Source organism: Callorhinus ursinus, unplaced genomic scaffold, assembly GCF_003265705.2.
Source record: "Callorhinus ursinus isolate GAN/ISIS: 27379988/994484 unplaced genomic scaffold, GSC_fseal_2.0 scaffold25, whole genome shotgun sequence".
NCBI lineage: Eukaryota > Metazoa > Chordata > Mammalia > Carnivora > Otariidae > Callorhinus > Callorhinus ursinus.
In genome coordinates, this window is record NW_027397087.1 from 36,659,124 (window position 1) to 36,684,695 (window position 25,572).

Below are 25,572 nucleotides of genomic sequence, written 5' to 3' on the forward strand. Positions count from 1 at the left end.
ATTCTCTCTCTCCTTCTTCCTCTGCCCTTGCCCCCTCAGTTTCTAAAAAAAAAGATTAGCACTACCAGAACTACTCATTTCTATAGTGTGACATAAGCCATATAGATGAAATTGTTTTTCGAAATTACTATATTATGATAAAAGTTGAAGAACCACAGTTAGAGTTATGGTAAGGATCTGCACGCAGCCATAAGCTAAGGAAATCCAGTCTGGGAATGGACCTTCAGATTCTTGCTACTGTACCGTTAAAGTCATTTGCTCAATTAAAATGCCTTCATAACCCTAGGATATTTGGGAGTGGGGGCAGTTTTTCTAAATTATGGGATTATAGGGGGTGGGAAGGAATGCTGGGTGCTGAGAATGGATTTTTCAGGAATGCCTAGGTGTTTCTTGACTGCTAAAGGCCTCATATGTACTTTTTTTTTTTTTTAAAGATTTTATTTATTTGAGAGAGAGAGGGAGAACATAGAGGGAGAGTGAGTGAGAGAGGCAGAGTCTCCCAGCTGAGCAGAGAGCCTGATGTGGGACTCAGTCCCAGGACCCTGGGATCATGAGCTGAGCTGAAGGCAGATGCTTAACCAACTGAGCCACCCAGGTGCCCTCCTCACATGTACTTTAAAAGAAATTTTTTTTGTTAAGTTTATTTTAATTTCAGTATAGTTAACATACAGCGTTATGTTAGTTTTAGGTATACAGTATAGTGATTCAACAATTCTATACAGTACTCATTGCTCATCATGATAAGTGTACTTTTTAATCCCCTTCACCTATTTTACCCAGTCCTCCACCTGCCTCCTTTCTGGAACCATCAGTTTGGTCTCTGTAGTTAAGAGTCTGTTTCTTGGTTTATCTTTCACTCCTTTTTTTTTTCTTTGCTTTTCCTTTTTTGTTTTGTTTCTTAAATTCTACACATGAGTGAAATCATATGGTATTTGTCTTTCTCTGACTGGCTATTTCACTTAGCATAATACTCTTTAGCTCCATCCATGTTGCAAATGGCAAGATTTCATTCTTTTTTATGGCTGAATAATATTCCTGTGTGTGTGTATGTGTGTGTGTATCACATCTTCTTTATCCTTTCACCTATCAGTGGACACTTGGGCTGTTTCCATAACTTGGCTATTGTAAATAATGCTGCAGTAAACATAGGGGTGCATCTATCCCTTTGAGTGAGTGTTTTTGTATTTTGGGCTATTTATCCAGTTGAGTGATTACTGGATCATAAGATAGTTCTATTTTTAACTTTTTGAGGAAATTCCATACTGTTTTCCAGAGTGGCTGCACTAGTTTGCATTCTACCAGTAGTGCCCTAGGGTTCCTATTTCTGCACATCCTCTCCAACATCTGTTGTTTCTTGTGTTTTTGATTTTAGCCATTCTGATAGGTGCAAGGTGATATCTCATTGTATTTTGATTTGTATTTCCCTGATGATGAGTGACGTTGAGCATCTTTTCATGTGTCTTTTGGCCATCCGTATTTCTTCTTTGGAGAAATGTCTGTTCATGTCTTCTGCCCATTTTTAATTGGATTATTTAGTTTTTGGGTGTTGAGTTATATAAGTTTTTTATATATTCTGGATATTAATCCTTCATAGGATATGTCATTTGCTGTTACCTTCTCCCCCCATTCTGTAGGTTATCTTTTAGTTTTGTTGATTGTTTCCTTTGCTGTGCAGAAGCTTTCTGTTCTGATGTAGTCCTAATAGTTCAGTTTTACCTTTGTTTCTCTTGCCTTAGGAGACCTATCTAGAAAAAAGTTGCTACATGCAATGCCAGAAATTACACCTGTGTTTCTCTTCTAAGATTTTTATGGTTTCAGGTCTCACATTAAGTCTTTAATCCATTTTAAATGTATCTTTGCTGGGTATGGTGTAAGCCAGTGGTCATTATTTTGCATGTAGCCATCCAGTGTCCAAACCCCATTTGTTGAAGAGGCTGTCTTTTTCTCATTGCATATTCTCTGAGGCTAATGAGATCTTCAACATAATACTTCACTTTAATCGGGAACATTAAGTACGTTGAGTACTTGATTTTTTACCAACTAATATTTCTTTAGCTGCTGTGCTATCCTGGGGGAATATAAATACCGGACAACTCTTTAAAGAAGCACGTATAAATAAGTTATAGTGATAGGTGCAACGTATCACTGACATATCTGACATACAGGGTCAGAGAAGGAAGTTCCTGGTGGAGATAGGTCTGAAGGTAGGTTTTGAAAAATGAATAATCATAGCTCACTAGGCAGGTGGGATAGGAGAAGGCATCCAGCCAGAGGAAGAGGAGGAGTAGAATGTACAAAGGCAGAAGCTGTTAATGGTCTGGTTTGGGAAGTAGTGTGGTGGGAGCTGAGGCTAGACGAATAGGCAGTTTGTGAAAGGTTTTAACGTCGTACTAAATGAGATGTATTTATCCCCTAGGATATAGGGAAACAAATTAATGTGGAATTAGTGTTTCGAAAGACCACTTTGATGGCAATCTAGGGAATAAATGAGAATAGGATGAGGTTAGGGAGCAAGGGGAGTAGCGAGAAGTCTGGAACAACCATTTGAGCAAGAAATACTTGGTGAGGTTAGTGGGGCTGGGCTGGAGAGAAGGGAGAGGCGTTCAAGCAATTAGGAGGTGGAATCAGTGAGAACTGGTGGATTTTAGTAAGAGACGAAATAGCTTAGTAAAGTCTTTGGCATCATATATAGAACTAAATTCAGGTAAAGCTTTGCTTTTTACCAGTTTTATGATTTTGTGTCAGTTATTTAATTCTCTTATTAATAAATTCCTCATCTGTAAAATGAGTACTTGAAAAATAGTTTAGTTGAAACTTTAAGCAGCCTTCATTTAACTGACTTGCCAGATTAATCGTTCCTCTCCAGTCCCTCAGTAAAACAGATTTATTTGATGTCCATGGCAAGCCTTCAGCTTGTTGATCTTCCTAAATAAGCAAAAGTAAATAACAAAAGTAACCATTCACAATAGGCCTCATACTTTGATTCCCCCCCTTTTTAAGATTTGATTTATTTAGAGAGAGTGTGCTTGCGCAAGCAGGGGGAGAGGCAGAGGGGGAGAGAGAAATCTCCAGCAGACTCTGCCCTGAGTGCAGAGCTCAACATGGGGCTTAACTACACCACCCTGAGATCATGACCTGAGCTGAAATCAAGAGTTGGATGCTTAACTGACTGAGCCACCCAGGTGTCCTGATGTCACTTTTATGAAATGTCCCAAATAGGCAAATCCACAGTGACAAAAAGATGAGTGTTTGTCAGAGGCTGGGTGGGGAAAGGGAGAATGGGGAGTGGCTGCTAATGGGTATAAGGTTTCTTTTTGGGCTGATGAAATGTTCTAAAATTAATGGTTGACAGAACTGTTTGTCACAACTCTGAATATAATCAAAACTACTGAATTATATACTTTGAAAGTGAATTTTATGGTATGTGATTATATTTGAATAACGTTATCATAGAAAATACTAATATACATACCACATTCACATGATTCTGCAGTTGTCCAATACTTCATTTTATAGTTTTTCTTCTTCCAGTCTAGGATTCCATCCAGGATCATGCATTACATTTGATTATCATGTCTAATTACCTGCTCATGTTTTTGAGAGGTTACAATAAGAAATGAATGGTTAGACCCCTTGGAATTGACAGGGAAAATGTTTTTCCTAGGTCTTTCTTAAACATGGAGAAAGAATCTACATTATCTTAGATGCATGCAAAATAAAATGTTTGATTAAAATTTTGGGACTTTTACATGGATCTAAGCTTTTAATGAAGCTTAGGCGAGCTAGCATTTTGAGATATTAAGGTGTGTTTTTAAAATAACTCAGGGGGTGCCTGGGTGGCTCAGTCGTTGGGTGTCTGCCTTCAGCTCAGGTCATGATCCCCAGGGTCCTGGGATCGAGCCCCGTGTCGGGCTCCCTGCTTCGCGGGAGGCCTGCTTCTCCCTCTCCCCCTCCCCCTGCTTGTGTTCCCTCTCTCGCTGTCTCTCTCTCTCTGTCAAATAAAATCTTTACAAAAAATATAAAATAACTCGGAAATTTCTTGAAGTGTGAATACTTGTTTGAATGGATTTGAAGTAACAGGAGGACTCTAAATAGATTTTAAAGATACTGTTGGTAATTTTGTATATGTTTTACTGTATCTTGGGAATTGGCCTAAATGACGCTAATATATTTTTTTAAGCCCTAAAGTTATCTAGATGTGGTGCTAGCAACCATTTTTACATAGAAAGGGAAATGTAGAATGGTAAAATGCTGAAATACAACTTTTACTTTGTGATTCCAAGTATACTTGAATCACATAAACCCTGGTATTACAGAAGTTTTCTGCATGTGATAATTGCCGAATTAATTTTGGCATAGAAAGTCTTTGGATGTGAAAAATAATTTTGTATTAAAAAGTAACTACCTCTGAGGAAATTGTGTGGCATGGTTACAGAAATGCCTGCTCTGTAACTGTTGATGGTATTAATAATACTGATTATTTTGCAAATTGCAGTGGTACTATTTCTGCTTGAAAGAAGGGAATGATATGGAAATCAGAAATAGTTCATTTGGGTATGTGTATGGGATTGTAGGCCTGAAGTTCAGGTATTTTGCTTAATAGAATATAGGTAGACATGTTCTCTTCTGGTTTCCCCCTTCCCTTTATATACCTTGATTTTAATTTTTATCAAGTCTGTCTATCTGGCCTTTGCCGCTGTGGCCCATTGATCTGTCCATCTGTCTGTTACAGTGCATATTGGGTACTTCCAGAAGTATGAATTCAGTGATGCAAAGGACAGGCGGGCTGCAGCAGCAAAGGTAGGACAGAATCATTCCAAAGACAAGTCATTAAAGGACCATTATAAACACACATATGTGCAAGCACATTTTGGTAGCAAGTACCTCATTATTTAAGGGCATACCGTTTATCCTGTAAATCTTGATGACAAGCCTGTTCTGACATGACAAACTTGATATATCCACTTATAAAGGGCACAGTTTTAATTTTATTACTTAGGCAACAAAGTAAATTGGTGTTTGCCACTATCTTTAAAAAAAAAAAAGCTGGATAATAGAAGAAATGGTTAAATGGAGGATATTAATGTTATTGCTTGATTCATGGACCTGGTTGATTTTTAGAAACTATGATGACAGAAGATCCATTTGTAAAACTGGGAGAAAAAGGAGGAAGAAAGCTAGATTGATTTGGCCATGTGTGTATATTTTATTATGTCCGAATCTGGAATATTTTGATGGAAATAATCTAAATTTTCCATGTTGTTTAACTTCTATGAAGAAGTTTAAGGATTTCTATTTAAATATTTGTACCATTTGCTTAGATTTTTATATCCATTTGCTTGCAAAATGATAGCAATTGCAATACCAGTACCTGGCTTCTTTCCTTTTTTAAATGCTGTGTTAGAATGAGAGAGCAACAGCATTTTTTATACTGAATTCTAAGACTAAATCAGAGGCAGGCTTTAAGAACTCAGGCAGTCTAATGCAAATGTTTGAAGAAAAAGAAATGGAAAGCTTACATATAAGGTAAAGTATGAGGTTGCTTATTTATATTATTCTAGTATTGGCTGACAAAGTGATTCTGGGGATAGCTGAATGATACAGATATTTGCATCATTTTCTTTGTTGATGTGCTTCTCAAAAGAAGGGGCTATGTTTTTCTAAATAGGTTAATACAGTGCTTTTCAAGACTTCCTAAATGAAAAGGCAGATACAGGTTTGTATTTGGTTTTCAGTGAAGATTGCTGGATTTTCAAAATGACTATAAAACCTAAGATCTCAAGTAGCCACTGCTTAAATTCTGGCCCAAAAGGCTGGGGTTAGTAGTTCATACTATAATAAACTGTATACTACATTGAGAAGAACTAGTCTGCAATCTCTTTGAAGTTTCATGGTATACCATAGAGGTTTTTTGAATCAATTGTGTTGAAACGATATTTTGGTGTTTGAGAGCCCTTTTTTGGGGGTCTTGGAAACCTTTTTGGTTAACTTTTTTACTTTCCTATTTTCATATTTAGCCCCTTCTTCCAAATGTATTTGAAGGATTTCATGGTCTAAATAGATTGTAAATCATTGTTTACCTTGTATTAAAATGAGTATTTGTTGCGTGGTGCTGATAAAATGAGTATTTGTTACAAGTCTATAATTTCTTTAAAATTGTCCAATCTAGATCAATATAAACAAACTAATTCTGAATTTTAGAGACCTAGGTTCCTTCTAATCCTGACTCTGCCATGATTGACATTTCAGAAATAACTTCTACTTCTCAGTTTTTTTCCCTTTTAAAATGGATGTTGGTGGTACCTTTACAAAATTTTGTTAATGTCTTTTTGAAAAGGGATTCTTAGTAAGGGTGTGAAGATGGGAACTGTTAACTGGATCTATCATTGCTCAGATTTGATTTTTATTTATTTTTTATAAAGATTTTATTCATTTATCTGACAGAGAGAGAGACACAGCGAGAGAGGGAACACAAGCAGGGGGAGTGGGAGAGGGAGAAGCAGGCTTCCCGCGGAGCAGGGAGCCCAATGCGGGGGCTCTGTCCCAGGACTCCGGGATCATGACCTGAGCCAAAGGCAGACGCTTAACAACTGAGCCACCGAGGCCCCCATCAGATTTGATTTAAAAAAAAAAGAGTGTTCTTATGTCAATAAATGTCAGTCTACAATTGAAATATTTTAGAAGAAAAATAAGTGGGTTATATTGGTGCTCTTTCTTACTTCCTGCTCTTGTTCCACTTTATTCTGGAAGTTGCTGTTTTTTTCCTTCAGTATTACTGTGGAGTTAAAAATTGTTTGTACAGTATTTTCTGATATGAGCATACCAGTTTGGCATTTTTTCCTCTCCATATTGTGTGTCTCCTTCCTCTTGTTCCCTTCCTTTTCCTTTCTTGACCTAACCTGACCTTGGAAGTGGGCTTGCTGGACTTTGGTTATAGACATTTATAGTTTTTATAAATTAAACAAGACGGAATGTTTTCAAAGGTTACTGAGTTTATCTTTACACCAGTAGTGTGTGAACTGTCATTTTCTTTGCACCTTTGCTGACACTATTAAGAATCTTAAATTTTTCATTACCCTGATAAACTGTTGCTTGGTTTAATTGAACATTTCTCTAGACTGTCCTTTCATATCCTTTGCACATTTTCTTAATGAGTTAATGTATGATTGTTACTGTAGCTCTTTTCTCCAACTTGTTATTTGTTTTAAACATGTATGTGGTAACAAATGAAAAAGTTATTATCTCCAAATGATTACATTTATAACTTTAATATATCTCTTTTCCATTACCTGTTGACCTTTTCCTCTTCCTTTCTTCTTTCACCTTTGATAACCCATTCTGTGCCACCTTTATTTTTATGTTATCAAAGTCCTTTTGGTTTGTGATCATAGCCAAGTATTAATTTGCTCATAGCTTGATTTTTTTTTTTAAGTGACACTATTGAACAATGTTTGCTTTTATGACAGTCCAAGTAGTATATTCGGATTTTTTTTTTTTTTTAAACAGGCTTAATACCAGATGCTCTGGACCTTCCTGAGAACAATGCTTCTGGTATCAAGGTCATTTGGATTGTATTTACACTCTCCTGGAATCCTCCATCCTGCTCTTCTAATCAGGATGCCCTTCCCACTAAGCCTCTTATTATACTCTTGAGTTGGAGCCTCTGTTTCTTAGATCTGTGTCTTTTTCTTGATTTAATCTCATTTGGTGGGCTACATCCTTAATTTAACTCCCATGTAACTTTTCTTATCATATTATTCGTTGTGGTCCTGATGGTGTCTTTAATTTGCCTTCAACTTTGGTTGCTGGATGGGCTAGCTGAGAAAGTCTAGATTGGAATGTTTATTAAAGATAACTGCCTTCTGCACTTAAACCGTTGCTAATAAATCCAGGACCAGTCTGGTTCTCGTTTCTTGATGACTTTTTTTAAGTTTCAGCCTTTTCTCTTTATCCTTGGTTGTCTGAAGAGATGTATTAAGTGTGAATCTTCTCATTGTGTTGGGCCTTGGTAGACACTTTCAAGTGGAAGACTTGTGTCCTTCTAACGCTTTGGGAAATAAATTTATAATACTGCTTTGGTGGGCGCCTGGGTGGCTCAGTTGGTTAAGCGACTGCCTTCGGCTCAGGTCATGATCCTGGAGTCCCGGGATCGAGTCCCACATCGGGCTCCCTGCTCGGCAGGGAGTCTGCTCCTCCCTCTGACCCTCTTCCCTCTTGTGCTCTCTATCTCTCATTCTCTCTCTCTCAAATAAATAAATAAAATCTTTAAAAAAAAAATATACTGCTTTGGTAATTTTCTTCTCTCTCCTCTGGAATTCCTGTTATGATTGTTAAAAACAATGGATAGTGGCTTAAATAAAAATGATAATAAAATTATATAAGAAAGGAGGGAAGGTGAATGTTAAGAGTGCTGAATCCTCATCATTTGCAAGGATGGTAATAGATAATATCTAAAATAGAAAGATAGTAAGTAGCTGAGCAGAAGCGTATTATTTAGGATAAAAGTAGTCAATACCAGAAGAAACAGGGAAAAGAATTTAAAATGCTTGCCTCAGAGGATTGGAAATCAGTAGTGACTGAGATGTGGCAGACAGGATTGTTAAACCTTGAGGTTATAATTAACTTCTAAAACTGTGCACATACACTAAATTAAAAAAAATGTTTAAGCAGGGGTGCCTGGGTGGCTCAGTCATTTAAGCGTCTACCTTCGGCTCAGGTCATGATCTTAGGGTCCTGGGATGGAGTCCCATGTCTGGCTTCCTGCTCAGTGGGGGGTCTGCTTATCCCTCTCCCTCGGACCCTCCCCCTGCTCATGCACACGTGTGCTCTCTCTCAAATAAATAAATAAAATCTTTAAAAAAAGGTTTAAATGTTTAAACAGTCATTTTTCATCAACCAGGAAAATTCTTCCTTAATTGATGTTCTCTAAACTCTTTGACACAAAAATAAGGAACACTTCCTGAATTTGAATGTCATACTTGCACAGGGTTCTGTATTGTTTCAGTTTTTGTATATGTGTTGCTGAAGTGAGCACTGCTATCTTCATTCTTTTAAAATCCTCTCAGCAAATATATGTAGAAGTGTTCTCAGTCCAGGTATTCATTATAAACTTCACGAAGGGAGGAAGGTTCCAGTTGTATATGCCACATGTTCCTTTTTCATGATTCTTAGTCATTGAGCCTGTGTATTTTGAGAATAATTGGCAGGAAAACGTATTGGAGACATACATTGCCTGTTACAGCTAGGTTATAAAACTTTATTTAAATGATACAGCAGTATATTTGTGTCTATTTCAAGATCTTTTGGATTTATGGCTACTTTTTGAGCTTGAAAGAAATTTACAGTGGCTTTTTTTTTTAATAGGGTCTTTTTGAGATAGATTAAAACTTCTATACTTCTTTAAATAAGCACTATGATTTTTAAAGAATCTCACTTATGTTTCTATTTTACAAATTTTTGTGTACCATCTACACATATATAGAGTGTAAGTAAATAGTGAATTGCTAATCAGAATCCTACCACTTATCAATACGTATTTTGATTTGCTGTGATGAGAAAGGAGGAAGTACTAGTTCAAATACTGTACTGTTAAAATTTGTTATTAAGAAGTAGTTGGGAATGTGTATGTATCTCTTTTTTTTGAAGTGCTTCCAGAAGAAATAACTGTTACACAACACTTAATATTCATTTCACTTTGCAGAACTAATTCAATTTGTATGCCATCTTTAGGTAGTTTGGAGATGCCTAGTGGTTGTGTTAAGTGAAGTGCAGTACCTTGAAGTCACTCAGATGTTTTGGTTGTGTGTTTGTGGGACATTTTCAGTGTGTCCCACAATAGCTATGTATAGAATGCTAATACTTTGGGCTTCACAATTGGAACCCAGAGGTGAGCTTATGAACAGATAACTAAGAAGATTCTTAAATAATTCTCTAACAGTTCTGAATTACTGCAAAAATAGTAAAGTAATATAAGGTGGTCTGTATAGAATCTTCATTTATAGTTTAAATTAACTCTGTTATACCACGGTAATTTGGAATTGGTAGTTACCTGGTTCTTGGCCTTTCCTTTTGGTTCTTATGCTTTTATTTGTAGGATTTTTTTTTTCCCCTTGATAGAGTATGCAGGACTTTTCCCCCCTCAGGAGACTGAGACCCAAGAAAATCTTGCTTCGAGTGGGGTCTCATGTAATGGTAAATGTTTAAAACAAGGGTCATGTTTGTTGGAGGTGACGTGGCTCTTGATCAACTAGATGCTGAAGCATGCAGTGCTTTGTTTTCTGATGTAAAATAGAAGTTTTACCTATCCTTCATATAAATGTGTCCCTTTCATCACACACCTGTTTGGTTTGCAATTGAATTTTTACAGAATAAATCAAATGATTACACACAGTAGTAGTATCCTTGCTTCTTTTTACAGAAACATTTTATGTATTTTATTAAATTCTGATTAAACTCTTGACATTCTTCTAGAGGTGAAATCTTTACTCTCTAAGTTTGAGATGACATAGAAGGAAGTAATTAACTTCATAAAATGCGTGTACAAGGGCAAGTGAAGAACAGCAAAGCCAAATTTGAGATGTTATTGATGGTAGTTCACTAAATGCACTCATTGACAAGTTTTGGTACATCAGGATTACATTTGTATTTCAGATGCATACCTCAGCACAATTTCAAGTTAAGTATCATGGATCTACAGAATTATGTTTGGTCAGAGCTTGTCAGTGTTAAATTTTCATTTTAATTAATCTCCGAGGGTAGTGAGTTAAACTGTGAGATTTTTGCTGAAGTAATCTTCCAAGAAGCATCTCCACTGGGAAAGTCTCTTAACATCATTACTTTCAACATTTCCCCCGTCTCTTTTACCTTCTTTCTTGAAGGATAGCTTAGAAGTACATATTTGAAACTGGAAACTTAGAATTTGTGTTGTTTAGTTGTAAATTTGTTTTAAATGCATATAACTTTTGGGAATTCTGTGATTATCTTCCTCAGTTCTCCAAAATTACCTTTCTGTGCTGTGTTGAGCTAGGAAGCCAAAAACTTGTTTCTTCTCTTTTCTGCCACTGCCCCATCACCCCCCCCTTTTTTTGTTGGTTTGTAAGGGTGTGAGATTTTTCTGCAGTAGTAGAAAGGTAGCATTGCATTATCCGTTCTTCATCTTTCTGCATTATCAAGAGGCATTTGTGGCAAAGGCAACGGCTAGACTGTTTTGTTGTGTACATCATCCTGGGTATATAGAGGCAGTGGTGGCAGTGGTAGTGATGACTTCCTGATTCGTGCTTTCTAATCCTGGGATCACAATCATCTGTTATTCTTGAATTTAGTGGTTCTGTTGGTGGCTTAAGCAGGGAGAGTTCCTTGTGATTCAGTGTGTTGTGTTCTGGTGTCATTCTTGTAGACATAGCCTTATAGCCCCACTCCTCCAGTCCTTCTACTAATTAAGCATGAACTCCTTTTATTAACTCTCCCTTTTCTCAAGATATCTAGTTTGGGTTTTTATACTCTTCACCAAACCCCGAATGATCAAAGTCAAGAGCATCTTTTGGTGACAAGTACTGGTCTTCCATTTTGTATATGGTACTGTATGAACTTTGGATGCATAAAGAATTTATTGTATGTCATTGACTAAGCTTTAATTATATTGTAGTTTTTAGTAACTCAGTATAAAGCTCTCAGCATTCTTATATACCTTTTAAGAGAAGAAAAATCATACTTGGGTTACACATGATAATTTCTTAAAGAAATCAAGTATTTAATTGAATCTAAGGAGAATTTGGAAATGAAACCTTTTATGGTTAGTATAACCATCTCTCAGAACTTGCTGTAGCTTATATCAGTGCTTGTCAGTTTCACTGTACATAACACATCACCTCAGGAACTTTTGAGAGTCTGGTTGAAATGATTCAGTAGATGTGGATTGGGACTTAGGATTCTGAATTTTTTTTTTAAGATTTTATTTATTTATTTGACAGAGAGAGAGAGAGAGCGAGCTCAAGTAGGCAGAGAGGCAGGCAGAGGGAGAGGAAGAAGCAGGCTGTCTGCTGAGCAGGGAGCCCGACGCTGGGCTCCATCCCAGGACCCCAGGATCATGACTTGAGCCGAAGGCAGCCACTTAACCAACTGAGCCACCCAGGCGCCCCACGATTCTGAATTTCTAACAAACTCAGGTGATTGTGATTTTGTGAACTACAGTTTGAGAAGCAAGGCCTTGTACTGTTTATAGTTGATTGTTATAAAAGTAATACTCTAAATTTCTATTCATATTATAAAGTACAAAAAAAAGACCCACATTTTTTTTTTCACCCCATTCCCAGACCAGTCCCCAGGGATGGTAACTCCAGAGCAGCTTTAATATAAATCCTTCTAAACATTTTATTACATACTGAGTATATCATAGAACTTTACCAGGGGTGCCAGGGTGGCTCAGTTGGTTAAGCATCTGCCTTCTGCTTGGGTAATGATCTCAGGGTCCTGGGATCCAGTTCCCTGCTTAGCGGGGAGTCTGCTTCTCCCTCTCCCTCTGCTCCTCCCCTCCGCTCATGTTTCTCTCTCTCAAATAAAATATATATATTTTTTAATATTTTACTTACTTGACAGAGAGAGACACAGCGAAAGAGGGAACACAAGCAGGGGGAGTGGGAGAGGGAGAAGCAGGCTTCCCGCGGAGCAGGGAGCCTGATGTAGGGCTTGATCCGAGGACGCTGGGACCACGACCAGAGCCGAAGGCAGACACCCAACAACTGAGCTACCCAGGCACCTCTCAAATAAATAAAATCTTAAAAAAGAGAGAGAGAACTTAACTTTCTTTTTGTAACTAAAAAATGGAATATTGTACGTTGCTCAGTAACTTCCTTTTTTCACTCAGTGGTGTCTCATGGATATCCTTCCATGTCAGTGCATACAGATTTTTTTTTCCATTTTTTTTAATTATTGCATAATCTGAGTATGGATATGGCGTAATTTATAGACAGTCCCCCTTTGGAAAAATTTGGTTATCTTTGCTTCATTGCTTTCCCAAATAATGTACACGTGAAATTTCTTATTCTTCCCCTTCTACACTTTATTTTTATTTTTGTTTTTTAAAAAGATTTTATTTATTTATTTGACAGAGAGAGAATGAGCAGAAGCAGGGGGAGTGGCAGGGGGAGAGGGAGCCTGATGCAGGGCTTGATCCCAGGACCCTGGGATCCTAACCTGAGCCGAAGGCAGATGCTTAACTGACTGAGCCACCCAGGTGCCCCCTTTCTACACTTAACATATTTCTCCAGAGTAGGTTTCTGGAAGTGGAATCTTTAGATCCTATCTTAGGTCATGTGCATTTTTAATTTTGATCAGTTCTTCCAGACTACTCTCAAAAGTTGCATTTCACTAACATGAAATGTTAATTTCCTTTCCTTTGTCCCTGGATATTGTAAATTTTTAAGATCTTAGCCATCGTGGTAGATTAAAAACACTTGTTGTAATTAAGGAGATTAAATATTTTCTTGTTTTTCAGCCAGTTATATTCTTACATCTATGTATCTAGAATTGTAGTCTTCACCTTGGCTATGTAATGGAATTGCCAGGGAGCTTCAAAAAATCGGTAATGCCAAGGTTCTTCCCTCACCCTGGTATTCTGATGTATTTGGTGTGGGGTGTGGCCTGCACATTGGGCTTTTAAAAGTTCCTCATGATTCTAATGTGCTACCAAAGTTGAGAACCACTTGATCAAAGGATGGAGGATGATGATAGTGCATTGATATTAAAGCCTCAGCTGGAGAGTTGGCATATTCACACCCACTTTTTATTTTTTTTTACTTTATTTTTTAAAAAAGATTTATTTATTTGTTAGAGATAGCGAGAGAGGGAACACAAGCAGGGCGGGAGTGGGAGAGGGAGAAGCAGGCTTCCCACTGAGCAGGGAGCCTGGTGCAGGGCTTGATCCCGGCACCCTGGGATCACGACCTGAGCCGAAGGCAGCCACTTGACTGAGCCACCCAGGCGCCCCATCACACCCACTTTTTAAAACAGAACTTTGTAGATACTTTCAAACCATATACTGCTGCTATAACCTTAGAATGTAATTTTCTTTAAATTACTACAGTATTACACTGCTAGGTCGTGAGGAGTCTGCTTGAGATTCTTTTTCTCCCTCTCCCCTTCCCCCCTGCATGTGTGCGCTCTCTCCAAAATAAATACATCTTAAAAAAAAAAAAAAACTTGGGGTGAGAAATTCACGTATCCATGTCCCACTCTAGACAACTGAATCAGAATTGCTGTGGCGAAGTCCAAGTATTAGTATTTTTATTTTTTTAATTTTAATTTTTTTAAGATTTTATTTATTTATTTGACAGAGAGAGACACAGTGAGAGAGGGAACACAAGCAGGGGGAGTGGGAGAGGGAGAAGCAGGCTTCCTGCAGAGCAGGGAGCCCAATGTGGGGCTCGATCCCAGGACTCTGGGACCATGACCTGAGCCGAAGGCAGACGCTTAATGACTGAGCCACCCAGGCACCCCCAAGTATTGGTATTTTTAAAGTTCCTCAAGAGATTTTAATACCTAGCCCAAATGAGGGACCGTTGTTTTAGAGTTTACCACTGGAGAATATACGAGATTTCAGATTGTTTTATTGCCCTAAAAGTTAAATGTGCTGCTGCTAGTACTAATTTTCTAATTATGTTGATTTTGCTTGTTAACTTTTTAAATCTTTTTGTTTGTTTATATCTTTAAAAAATGAGGACCGCCAATAAGAATAGGATGAAGAATTATTTCAGCCAAGAGTTTGAATTGACTTTCTACTCAACTAATCAAGAGTTTTGGTAGCATGCATAGGTGATTTCTCTCCTTTGATTGGGCCCCAGCCTAAAGCAGTTAAATCAGAATCTTTAAGGGTGGTGCTACAACATAAATTTTTATAAAATTTTCCTAGTATTCAGATCCTATTAATCTATTTCATCGTGGGTCAAATGACTTAATCTCTCTAACTTCATCTGTAAAATGTAAATAATGCCTATCTTGTATAAAGTATTGATGTGAAGATTAAATGAAATATGATGTATAAAGAGTGCCTGGCACTGAATAATTTCATGTCTGTGTTCCTTCCATTCAGCATCATTCTTTTGACACTTACTTTACTTTAAACGGTCAGAACTCCATTATAGATGCTCAAGTGAGGTTAAATTACTTTTATAACTTAATATTTTAAGTTTGTTTTAATTTATATAAAATTTATACTTTTGGGTGTACAAGTCCATTAATTTTCACCAGGGCCTGGAGTTCTGTATCTGCTACCACAATCAACATACAGAGCAGTTCCATAATGGCCTTCTTAAAAATTCCTTCCTGCTGGGCGCCTGGGTGGCTCAGTCGGTTAAGCGACTGCCTTCGGCTCAGGTCATGATCCTGGAGTCCCGGGATCGAGTCCCGCATCGGGCTCCCTGCTCAGCAGGGAGTCTGCTGCTCCCTCTGACCCTCTTCCCTCTTGTGCTCTCTATGTCTCATTCTCTCTCTCTCAAATAAATAAATAAAATGTTTAAAAAAAAATTCCTTCCTGCTGCCCGTTTGTTCAAAGCCTCCCCCACCCTTAATTCTTGGCAACCAGGGATTTTTATACCATCCCTGTAGTTTTGTTTTTTCCATGGTGTCATATAAATGGAATCATACAATATGTAGCCTCTTGAATCTGGCTTCTTTCACTTAGAATTTGTATTTGAGATTAATTCATATTGTTGTATGTATCAATAGTTCTTTCTTTTGCTGAGTAGTATTCCATTGTGGATGTACCACAGTTTCTTTAACCATTCCCCAGTTGTGAAATATTTGGGCTGTTAGCAGTTTTTGCCAGGTAGGAATAAAGCTGTTATAAACTTTGTTATATAGTTTTTTTGAGTGAAGATAAGTTTTAGGGTAAATTCCTAATAGTGAGATTTGGGGCTTGTAGTAAGTATATGTTTAACCTTGTAAGAAACTCCTAAATTTTTTCCTCTTGGCTGTATTATGATGCATTCCCACCAGCAGTGTATGAAAGTTCCAGTTAAACCACATACTCTGCGGCACTTGGGTTTGTCTGATAGGGTTCCTCTTCCACCCCACACAGGCTTGTAGTGGTGACCTTGTGGCTTCAATTCCTGTGTTCAGATAACTAATAATGTTGAACATCTTGTTCTTTTTCATGCCTCTGTGTAGATTTTCTTTGCTGAAGTGTCTGTTCAAAGCTTTTGCCTATTTTTAAAATTGGGTTTTTGTTTTCTTATTAGATTTCAAGAGATTTTAAAGATATGTATTCTGAATACAAGTCCTTTATAAGATATGATTTGCATATATTTTCTCCCAGTCTCTGGCTTTTCTTTCCATTTTCTTAACAGTGTCCTTTTCATTTTGATGAATTCCAGTTTATCAGTTTTTCTTATGGATTGTGCTTTTGTTATCTAAGGACTCTTTGCCCAAACCGAGGCCACAAAGATTTTCCTCTAGAAGTTTTATAGTATTGTGTTTTACATTTAGGTCTGATCCATTATTAATTTTGTATAAAGTCTAAGGTTTAGGTTAAAGTTGATTTTTTTTTTTTAACATATAGATGTCTTGATTATTCTAGCACTGTTTTTGGAAAAAACTGTTTCCTCCCTTGGAATTGTAGCATCTTTGTAAAAAGTCATTTTGCCATATTTGTATGTATCTATTTGTGGCTTCTGTTCCTTTGATTGGTATATCTATCCTTTTGCCAGTACTGTAGCTTTATAGTATATTTTGAGATCAGGTTGTGTTCTGTTCTTTTCTTAATAGTAACATTTTAATGTATTTATTTGTTTTTCAAGTTTTTATTTAAATTCCAGTTAACATACAGTGTAACATTAGTTTCGGGTGTAGAATCTGGTGATTCATCACTTCCATACAACACCCAGTGTTCATCACAAGTGCACTCCTTAATGCCTCATCACCCATATAACCCATCCCCCCACCCACCTCCCCTCCAGCAACCCTCAGTTTGTTCTCTGTAGTTAAGAATCTGTTTTCTGCTTTGCCTCTCTTTTCCCCCTACCATGTCCATCTGTTTTGTTTCTTAAATTTGACATATGAGTGAAATCATACGGTATGTCTTTCTCTGACTGACTTATTTGGCTTAGCATGATACTCTTTATCTCCATCTAGGTAGTTGCAAATGGTAAGATTTCATTTCTTTTTGTGGCTGAGTAGTATTCCTGTGTGTGTGTGTGTGTGTGTGTGTGTGTGTGTGTGTGTGTGTCACATCTTCTTTATCCATTCATCAGTCAGTGGACATTTGGGCTCTTTCCATAATTTGACTATTGTTAATAATACTGCTATAAATATCAGGGTGCATGTATCCCTTCGAATCATTATTTTTGTATCCTTTAGGTAAATACCTAGTAGTACAATTGCTGGATCGTAGGGTAGTTCTCCTTTTAACTTTCTGAGGAACCTTCATACTGTTTTCCAGAGTGGCTACACCAGTTTGCATTCTCACCAACACTGCAAGAGGATTCCCCTCTTTCTGCATCCTTACCAACACCTGTTGTTTCCTGTGTTGTTAATTTTAACCATTCTGACAATTGTGAGGTGATATCTCATTGTAGCTTTGATTTGCATTTACCTGATGAGTGATGTGGAGCATCTTTTCATGTGTGTGTTAAGTCTGTTGTTATGTCTTCTTTGGAAAAATATCTATTCACGTCTTCTGCCCACTTTTTTAACTGGATTATTTGGTTTTTGGGTGTTTGATAAGTTTTTTTTTTTAATAGATTTTAGATACGTCATTTGCAAATACCTTTTTCCACTCTGTAGGTTGCCTTTTAGTTTTTTTGATTGTTTACTTTGCTGTGCAGAAGCTTTTTTTTTTTTTTTTAAGATTTTATTTATTTGATACAGAGCACAAGCAGGGGGAGCGGCCAAGGGAGAGGGAGCCTGACAAAATCCCAGGACTCTGGGACCATTACCTGAGCTGAAGGCAACTGCTCAACCACCTGCTTTTTATCTTGATTAAGTCCCCATCGTTCATTTTTGCTTTTTTCCCCCTTCCCTCAGGAGGCATATCTAGTAAGAAGTTGCTATGACTTATGTCAAAGAGGTTGCTACCTGTGTTCTCTAGGATTTCACATTTAGATCGTTCACCCATTTTGATTTTATTTTTGTGTATGGTGTAAGAAAGTGGTTCAGTTTCATTCTTCTGCATATTGCTGTCCAGTTTTCCCAATACAATTTGTTGAAGAAACTTTTTTCCCCCATTGGATATTCTTTACTGCTTGTGGGCCCGTTTCTGAGTTCTCTATTCTGTTCCATTGATCTGTGTTTTTATTTTTGTACCAGTACCATACTGTCTTCATCAGTTCTTTTCAAAATTATTTTGGTTATTCTGGTTTCCTTGCTATTACATATAAGCTTTAGAATCAATTTGTTGATACCTACCCAAAAAATCCTACTGGGATTTTGATTGGTGTTGAATTGAATCTATAGATCAGTTTGGGAAGAAACGATATTTTAATTATATTGAGTCTCCCAAACCCATGAAGGTAGTGTATCTAGGTCTTTTATTTATTTATTTATTTATTTATTTATTTTTATTTCCTTCATCAGTATTTTGCAGTTTTCAGCATATGGATTCTTTATATATATTGTTAAATTTATACCTAAATATTTCAAATTTGGGTGCTATTGTAAGTGGTTCTTTAAAATCTTTTTGATTTCTAGTTAGTCGTTGGTTGCTCTGGGGATTATAATATAAATGTTTTAACTCTTCACATTCTACTTAGAATTAATATTCTACCGCTCCAGGTAACACATAGAAGCTTCATCTGTATAGATTACTTTTCTCCCAGTCCCTTTATATTATAGTTGTCATATGTGTAAACATATGTGTTTAACCCTTTCCCCCTCCATTACATGTTAGAATTTCTTGGTTTCAGTAATTTTATGTTTTCAAGAACGTAAGAGGAGAAAAATAGTCCCTAATATTTACCCATTTACCATTTCTCTTGCTCTTTCCCCCCAAAATTCCATGTTCCTCCCTGGGATCATTTCCCTTGCACCTAAAGAACTTAGCATTTCATTTAGAGCAGATCTGCTGGCAGTGAGTTCTCACAGTTTTTTTTGTTTTTGTCTGAGAATATCTTTGTCTTCATTTCTGAACTATACTTTCACTGGACATAGAATTCTAGGCTGACAGCTTTTGGTATTCTCCCACAGGGCCCTGAGAGGACTGTTTTTTTTTTTTAAGATTTTATTTATTTATTTATTTGACAGACACAGCGAGAGAGGGAACACAAGCAGGGGGAGTAGGAGAGGGAGAAGCTGGCTTCCCGCTGAGCAGGGAGCCTGATGCGGGGGTTCGCTCCCAGGACCCTGGGATCATGACCTGAGCCGAAGGCAGACGCTTAACGACTGAGCCACCCAGGCTCCCCGAGAGGCTGTTCTTTTAAAAACAAAACAAAAAGGATAGTTTTTTTCTTTTGTTAAGTTCAGATAATTTTTTATTGATACATCTTCAAGTTCAGTGACTTCTCTGTCATCTCCTTTCTGCTATTGAGCCTATCTAGTAACCTTTGTGTTTTTTAGTTCTAAAGTTTCCATTTGGTTTTTTATAACTTCTTTCCTAAGAATTTGTTTCATCCATTTTAAGGTGTCCATTCTCACCTAATGGATCATGTTTTCAACAGTTACTTTAAACGTCTTTGGTATTTCTAATATCTGGGTCATCTTGGGGTTGGCATCTATTAATTATCTTCTCCCTTGACGGTCAGATTTTTGTTCTTGCAATGTGTGTTAAATTTTGGATTCTATCCTGGACATTTTGAATATTATGTTGTGAGATTCTGCATCCTGTTAAATCCTTTAGAGAGGTGAGGATTTTTTGTTTCAGTAAACAAGTCAATCCAGTTAGGTTATAACTGCATATTCTTTCTCACTTTACATAGGTGGTGGTTCCATCATCTGTTCAGTTTTCAAAGCCTTTGCTGGGTTGAGTTGCCCTTCCATTCCCACTTAGATTGATCTGGGACTTGGGCGGTGACTTATAGTTCTATTCTAAAAGCCTCATCTATACTTTAGCCGCGTTCCACATGTGCATAGCTTGCAGGGTGAGCCCAGGTTCATATGCAGAATTAGGGGTCTACTCCTCCATCTTTCTCTTCTCAGCGATTTCCCCTATACTCTCTGAGTCCCAGAAGCCCTTTCCTTCATTCCTCTAGCCAGAAGCATGGAGTTTTCTAGGTTTTAGTTTCTTACCTGTCATGCCTTGACGTGAAGTGGCAAGAGAAAAAAGAAAAGAATAGGGATCCCCCAAATTTTTTTCACAACAGGGGCCCTCTTCCTGATTCTTCTGTTCAAGGGAATGAATTTTCTCTTGTCATTCTGCAGCAGTGTAGTTTCATGGCTGCAGCTGGCCTCAGGTAGGACCTAGAAAAACAGGAGAAAAAGAAAAAAGACAAGTATTTCCCCTACATTGTTAGGAGCCTTTTGCCATAATCCTCTAGCAAAAAAGATGCTCTCTCCTTAGTATTAGCTGCTCGTGCCTGCTACAACAGTTTCCCTATTTGGCCCACTCATGGGTCGAAGCCAGGAACTAAACGATAAAAAGCAGAATACTCACCACCACCTTTTTTGTTGTTCTTTACTTTCCTCCCCAGTCTGCCTGCTGTTTAATTTTAAGAGCATTTTGTCGAATTTTTAGTTGTAATCAGTGGGAGAGAGAGCCCCTGCAGTGAGCTTATTACTCCATCTTGGCCAGGACCAGAAGTCACATTGTTTTGTTTTTAAATAAATTAACATTATTGGTGTATTACTATATGACTAAATATACCCATTTTTAAGTGTATAGTTTGTTTTTGAGAAATGTTTTCCCTCATATAACCAACCATTGCACTCAAAAAATAGAACATTCCCAGAGAGCTCCCTTGCGTCTCTTAGCTTTCTGCCATCCCCTCCTCATCCTGTCCTGATAACACCGTTTGGTGGAGTATGTAAAGGATATTTATACATACAACTAGTAGTTAAATGAGATCTTTAATATTCCTTTAGGTTCTACTACATGGAATAAGTGAAAGAATATTAGTTTCGGATTGTTTTAGGCTAAAATTCACAACTTTTTCACTTAATTAACTGGATAATATTGGGTGATTTTTATAACCTCCAAAGAATCTAGTCATGGTTTTCTCGTATTTAACATGGCAGGTAAGTGCTCTCTTACAGAGAGCTTTGAGAATTAAATGGGGTATATAAAGTGCCTTATACAGGGCTTGGCGTACAGTAGATTCACATTATGTGTTATTCTCCCAGTGCCTTTCCTTAATGCAGTGCGCATAAATGACTTGAGCCAGCTACATTGAAATAGTGACCAAAATATAATTATTTAGTATTGTGAAATATCTCTTGCCCCATAGCCTAGACCCTGGCAGAATATATAAGTATTTTGGCATTATCATGCTACTGTGGTTTAGATGAATTTTTTCAGTCTATCCCATTAGGAAAAACTTTGGAGCATCTGCCTTCGATGTAATATGTACATCAGGCACATACACCTACACAGGAAGGATGAGATAAGAAATAGAAAAATTGTCACGTTTTCTTCATCCTGGGGGACTGCTGGTCGAATTTTCTGAATCCCTTGGGTCATGATCACATTTGGGGATGCCCTACCCCAAACCTCTATGGGGGTGGACCCCAGTAATCTGTGTTTTAACTGAACTTTCCATAATTTTGATGAGCCAGGAACAGGTTTGGGAACCTCTGGATGGGACCAGGTTTTGATAGTGGAACTCAAGCACAGAAAAGACCCGACAGCAACATCAAAGGGCATCAGAGGCCATTTGTCCTCTTCTCCCTTTTTTCTCTTGGCAAGTTGAGACTCAACAACTCCTGAAACATCTTCCCTCAAGCACTCTGTCTAGTGGCAGAGAACACAGTGTATTTGGGTGCCACAGAGTTATAGTCACACAATTCTCATGGATGCTATTGGACTTAATTCTCCCAGTCGATAGGATTATTGCCTTTATTTTACATATGACTAAACCTAAAGGAGTAACTATTTCAATTTCAGGCGCAAATCCTGTTGTGAAAACCTGTTTCCAAACAGAGTTGGGTTGGGTTAGGGGGGTTGGAGTGTTAATAAATTGTTGAATCATATTTCTGAGAAAGAGCTGGACAGAACAGTGTCTGTATATTCTGTACAAATAAACATAAAATAGGATCAGTTAATAGGGGTTTTTTGTTTTGTTCTGTTTTTTCACATATTGACTCTTGTAAAGTGGTGGTGTCTGCTGAATGCTATGTTAAAGGAGGATTCTTAAGGGAGTCTGGGCCCAAGAAGCAAGGAGTACCTAAATGGATTAGCAAAATGTGTCTAAAGTGGGTGAATGAGAGTTACCATGTCTGCCATCTTTGGATTTTGCGGGGGGGATTGAATGTATGTGAATTTTCCTGTGACAAATTGTATTGTTTCATGACATTTTTATACAAGATTACTTTTTAATTAAATCAGTTGTTAACTAATACTGTGGTCTAACTCTGGTGACACAAAAGTAGTTTTATGCAGAGATCCTTTTTGAAATGTTATTTGATTCAGGTTTGAGTTCCACCTCTGACGTTGTAACTAGCATTTTAAGTAAAAATTCTGTACCCAGATAGTAACCTGACTAGTTTCATGAGAAATGGGAATAAATATTAATAAAAATAAATGACAGCATTAAACAATAGGACAGTCAGACTTGGGTTTATTTCATGCTGTTAGCCTATCCTTCTAGAAATGAAACAGCATCCTCGGATTATACTCTCTAAATTATTACCTAGTATAAATATTTTGTCTTTTTCATTAAATATCTCTGAAGGACCTTATAACTTATAAATGGTCTAAACCATTCAATATTATTATTGAATTGTAACTATTCAATACAATAAGGTATTAGAAATTTTATTAATTAGAAATTTTGTTGATTAACAGAGTGACAATCTGCTAAATCTTAATTGTAAGATTTAATTTTAATTAGTGCTTGATTTAATACAGCAAGTTTTCATTAAATTTCTTTTTGGCTTTTTTAAAAATTTTTTTTATTATGTTCAATTAGCCAGCATATAGTACATCATTAGTTTTTGATGTAGTGTTCAGCGATTCATTAGTTGCATATAACACGCAGTGCTCCTCACCACACGTGCCCCCTTTGATACCCATCACCCAGTTGCCCCATCCCCCCACCCCCCTCCCTGCTGTAATCCTCAGTTTGGTTCCTGGAGTCCAGAGTCTCTCATGGTTTGTCTCCCTCTCTGATTTCTTCCCATTCAGTTTTCCCTCCCTTCCCCTGTGGTCCTCTGTGCTGTTCTTTATGTTCCACATATGAGTGAAACCATATGATAATTGTCTTTCTCTGCTTGACTTATTTCACTTAGCATAATCCCCTCCAGTTCCATCCATGTCGATACAAATGGTGGGTATTCATCCTTTCTGATGGCTGATTAATATTCCATTGTATTTATGAACCACATTTTCCTTATTCATATTTTTTGGCTAATTTTGAATTCTGCTTTAGAATTCTATAGAAAACTGACAAATTTGTGTGGCAGACTATTTTTAAATAGTCTTGATCTCACAATTATTTTTGTATTTTCTTTGTAGAATAAAGAAATATCTTAGGAAAGGAAATTTGGGTGGGATGAAATTAAATTCAACCTAAAAATTCACTAAATGTCAATGAAGTACTGTTACCTTAAAATAACTTTTTTTCCCCCCTTCTTTAGAATCCAGCAACTATCACAAGAATACTCCTTAGCCACTTCAATTGGGATAAAGAGAAGCTAATGGAAAGGTAAGGAACTATTGTCAGCTTTGTACTTAAAAGTAGCACAGAAAGCTTGTTGAACTGAATTTACAAGAAGCAAATAAGGAATTGATTTATAGACCAGTATGTGAAAATAACCAGTGAGCAAGTAGTATGTGCTTTAATTTCTTGTATTCCTCATATGTAAATTTTGCAATAAACTTAATGTTAAGGGAACTCAGACTTAATGTTCCTTTTATTTTGGAGCTAAGGTGGGGGCTCTCCTTCAGTATCTTCAAAATTACATCGTCTTGAGTACTGAGAACTAAAAATGTGTTTTGAAAAAGTGGTCGAGGGGGCACCTGGCTGGCTCAGTTGGTGGAAAATGCAGCTCTTGATCTCAGGGTCCTGAGTTCAAGCCCCAAGTTGGGTGTGGAGCCTGCTTAAAGGAAGAGGATAAAATACATTTTAAAAAGCACTTGATACAGTCCTCAAACATATGAATAATACCTTCCATTAATTACTTAAAATTTTCTTGCCCATAAAACTTTAAATCTATGTTAAGCATATTAATGACATTTATTCAGTAAAAATAAGTTGCTCAGGGTATCCTGACCATCAGAATAGCTGTTCGGACTGGTTCTCTAATTTCAGGCAGGATGATATTCCATTGAGTATTTTTTTTATATTTTCTCTCAAAATGTTTCCAGTTCTAAAAGGGAAGAAATTACAGGACTAGTGAAGGACAATATTACTGCCATTCTTAATCTTTTTTCTTAGACTGATAATCAGGAGTACTTGTTAAGGTGGTGGGGTGACAGCCTATATTTATTCTGTCAACCATATTCTTCAGTCTAAAATTAGCAATCCTAATTTTAATAAAGAATTAACACTAGTTGGGAATTGAGAACCCCAATATTATGAGAAATAAATGGAAAATACTTCCCATTTGATTTTAAAATTGAAAGAACTTTGCAAAACATATTAAATAATACTAAGAGCACTGCTCAGTTTTTTGTGTTTTTTTGTGTGTGTGGTTTTTTTTTTAATATTTTATTTATTTATCTGTCAGAGAGAGAGAGAGATCACAAGCAGGGGGAGGAGCAGGCAGAGGGAGAATCAGGCTCCCAGGACCCTGGGATCATGACCTGAGCCGAAAGCAGACACTTAACCAACTGAGCCACCCAGGCGTCCCTGTTGCTCAATTTCTCACGCATTGCACCCCAACTACAATTTAATAGTAACAAGTAATAGTTATCAGTTATTGAGCCCTTTGTGCCAGGCATTATTTCATTTTATCCTCCTTATAGCTTTATGGTGTTAGAAACTATTATCCCCACTTAATTGATATGGAAAGTAAGACTTAATATATTTATCTCAGTTTTGTAACACAAGGAGTTAGCACTCAAACTCATGTTTGTTGGACTCCAAAGCTTATGTTCTTAAACATATATAGTTTTCCCAGGGTTCATGAAGAATAAAATGCTCCTGACTGTGATTGCCCCTGCCGCCCCCTGTGGATCTGACCACCTTTTTTGAAGTCAGTGGTATTTCTTAATTTTGGTAACATTTATTTTCTGGCTTATTTTGTGACACTTCTATTAGGAAAAGGAGTTTTCATTATTTATATCTGATATTCTTCTGACTTAACAGTTTGTTTCTTATTAATGTATTTCTTCAAAGAAAATTTTCTCTTATAACACTGTTGATACTGCTGAAAGCATTTTTCAATTAAATACTGTACTTAGATGTGGTAAGTATGAATTAAAAAGTAGCTCCTTGGAAATGTCTGTGTGTGTGAACTTTTCAGTTTCTTTTTGTAATTTCAGTTTTTTGTATA

General features: G+C 37.0%; 1 protein-coding gene and 1 pseudogene across 1 annotated transcript in view; one reads left to right on the top strand and one right to left on the bottom strand.

Annotated features, from left to right (window-relative positions):
- ARIH1 (ariadne RBR E3 ubiquitin protein ligase 1) overlaps positions 1-25,572 on the top strand; it is a 117,625-nt gene that overhangs the window by 23,292 nt on the left and 68,761 nt on the right. Inside the window, exon 2 of the mRNA XM_025884608.2 lies at positions 23,713-23,780. Within this exon, the coding sequence (XP_025740393.1) occupies positions 23,713-23,780 (68 nt within the window). The remainder of the gene's footprint in view (positions 1-23,712; positions 23,781-25,572) is intronic.
- Positions 8,942-9,034, bottom strand: LOC112833522 (U6 spliceosomal RNA; annotated as a pseudogene).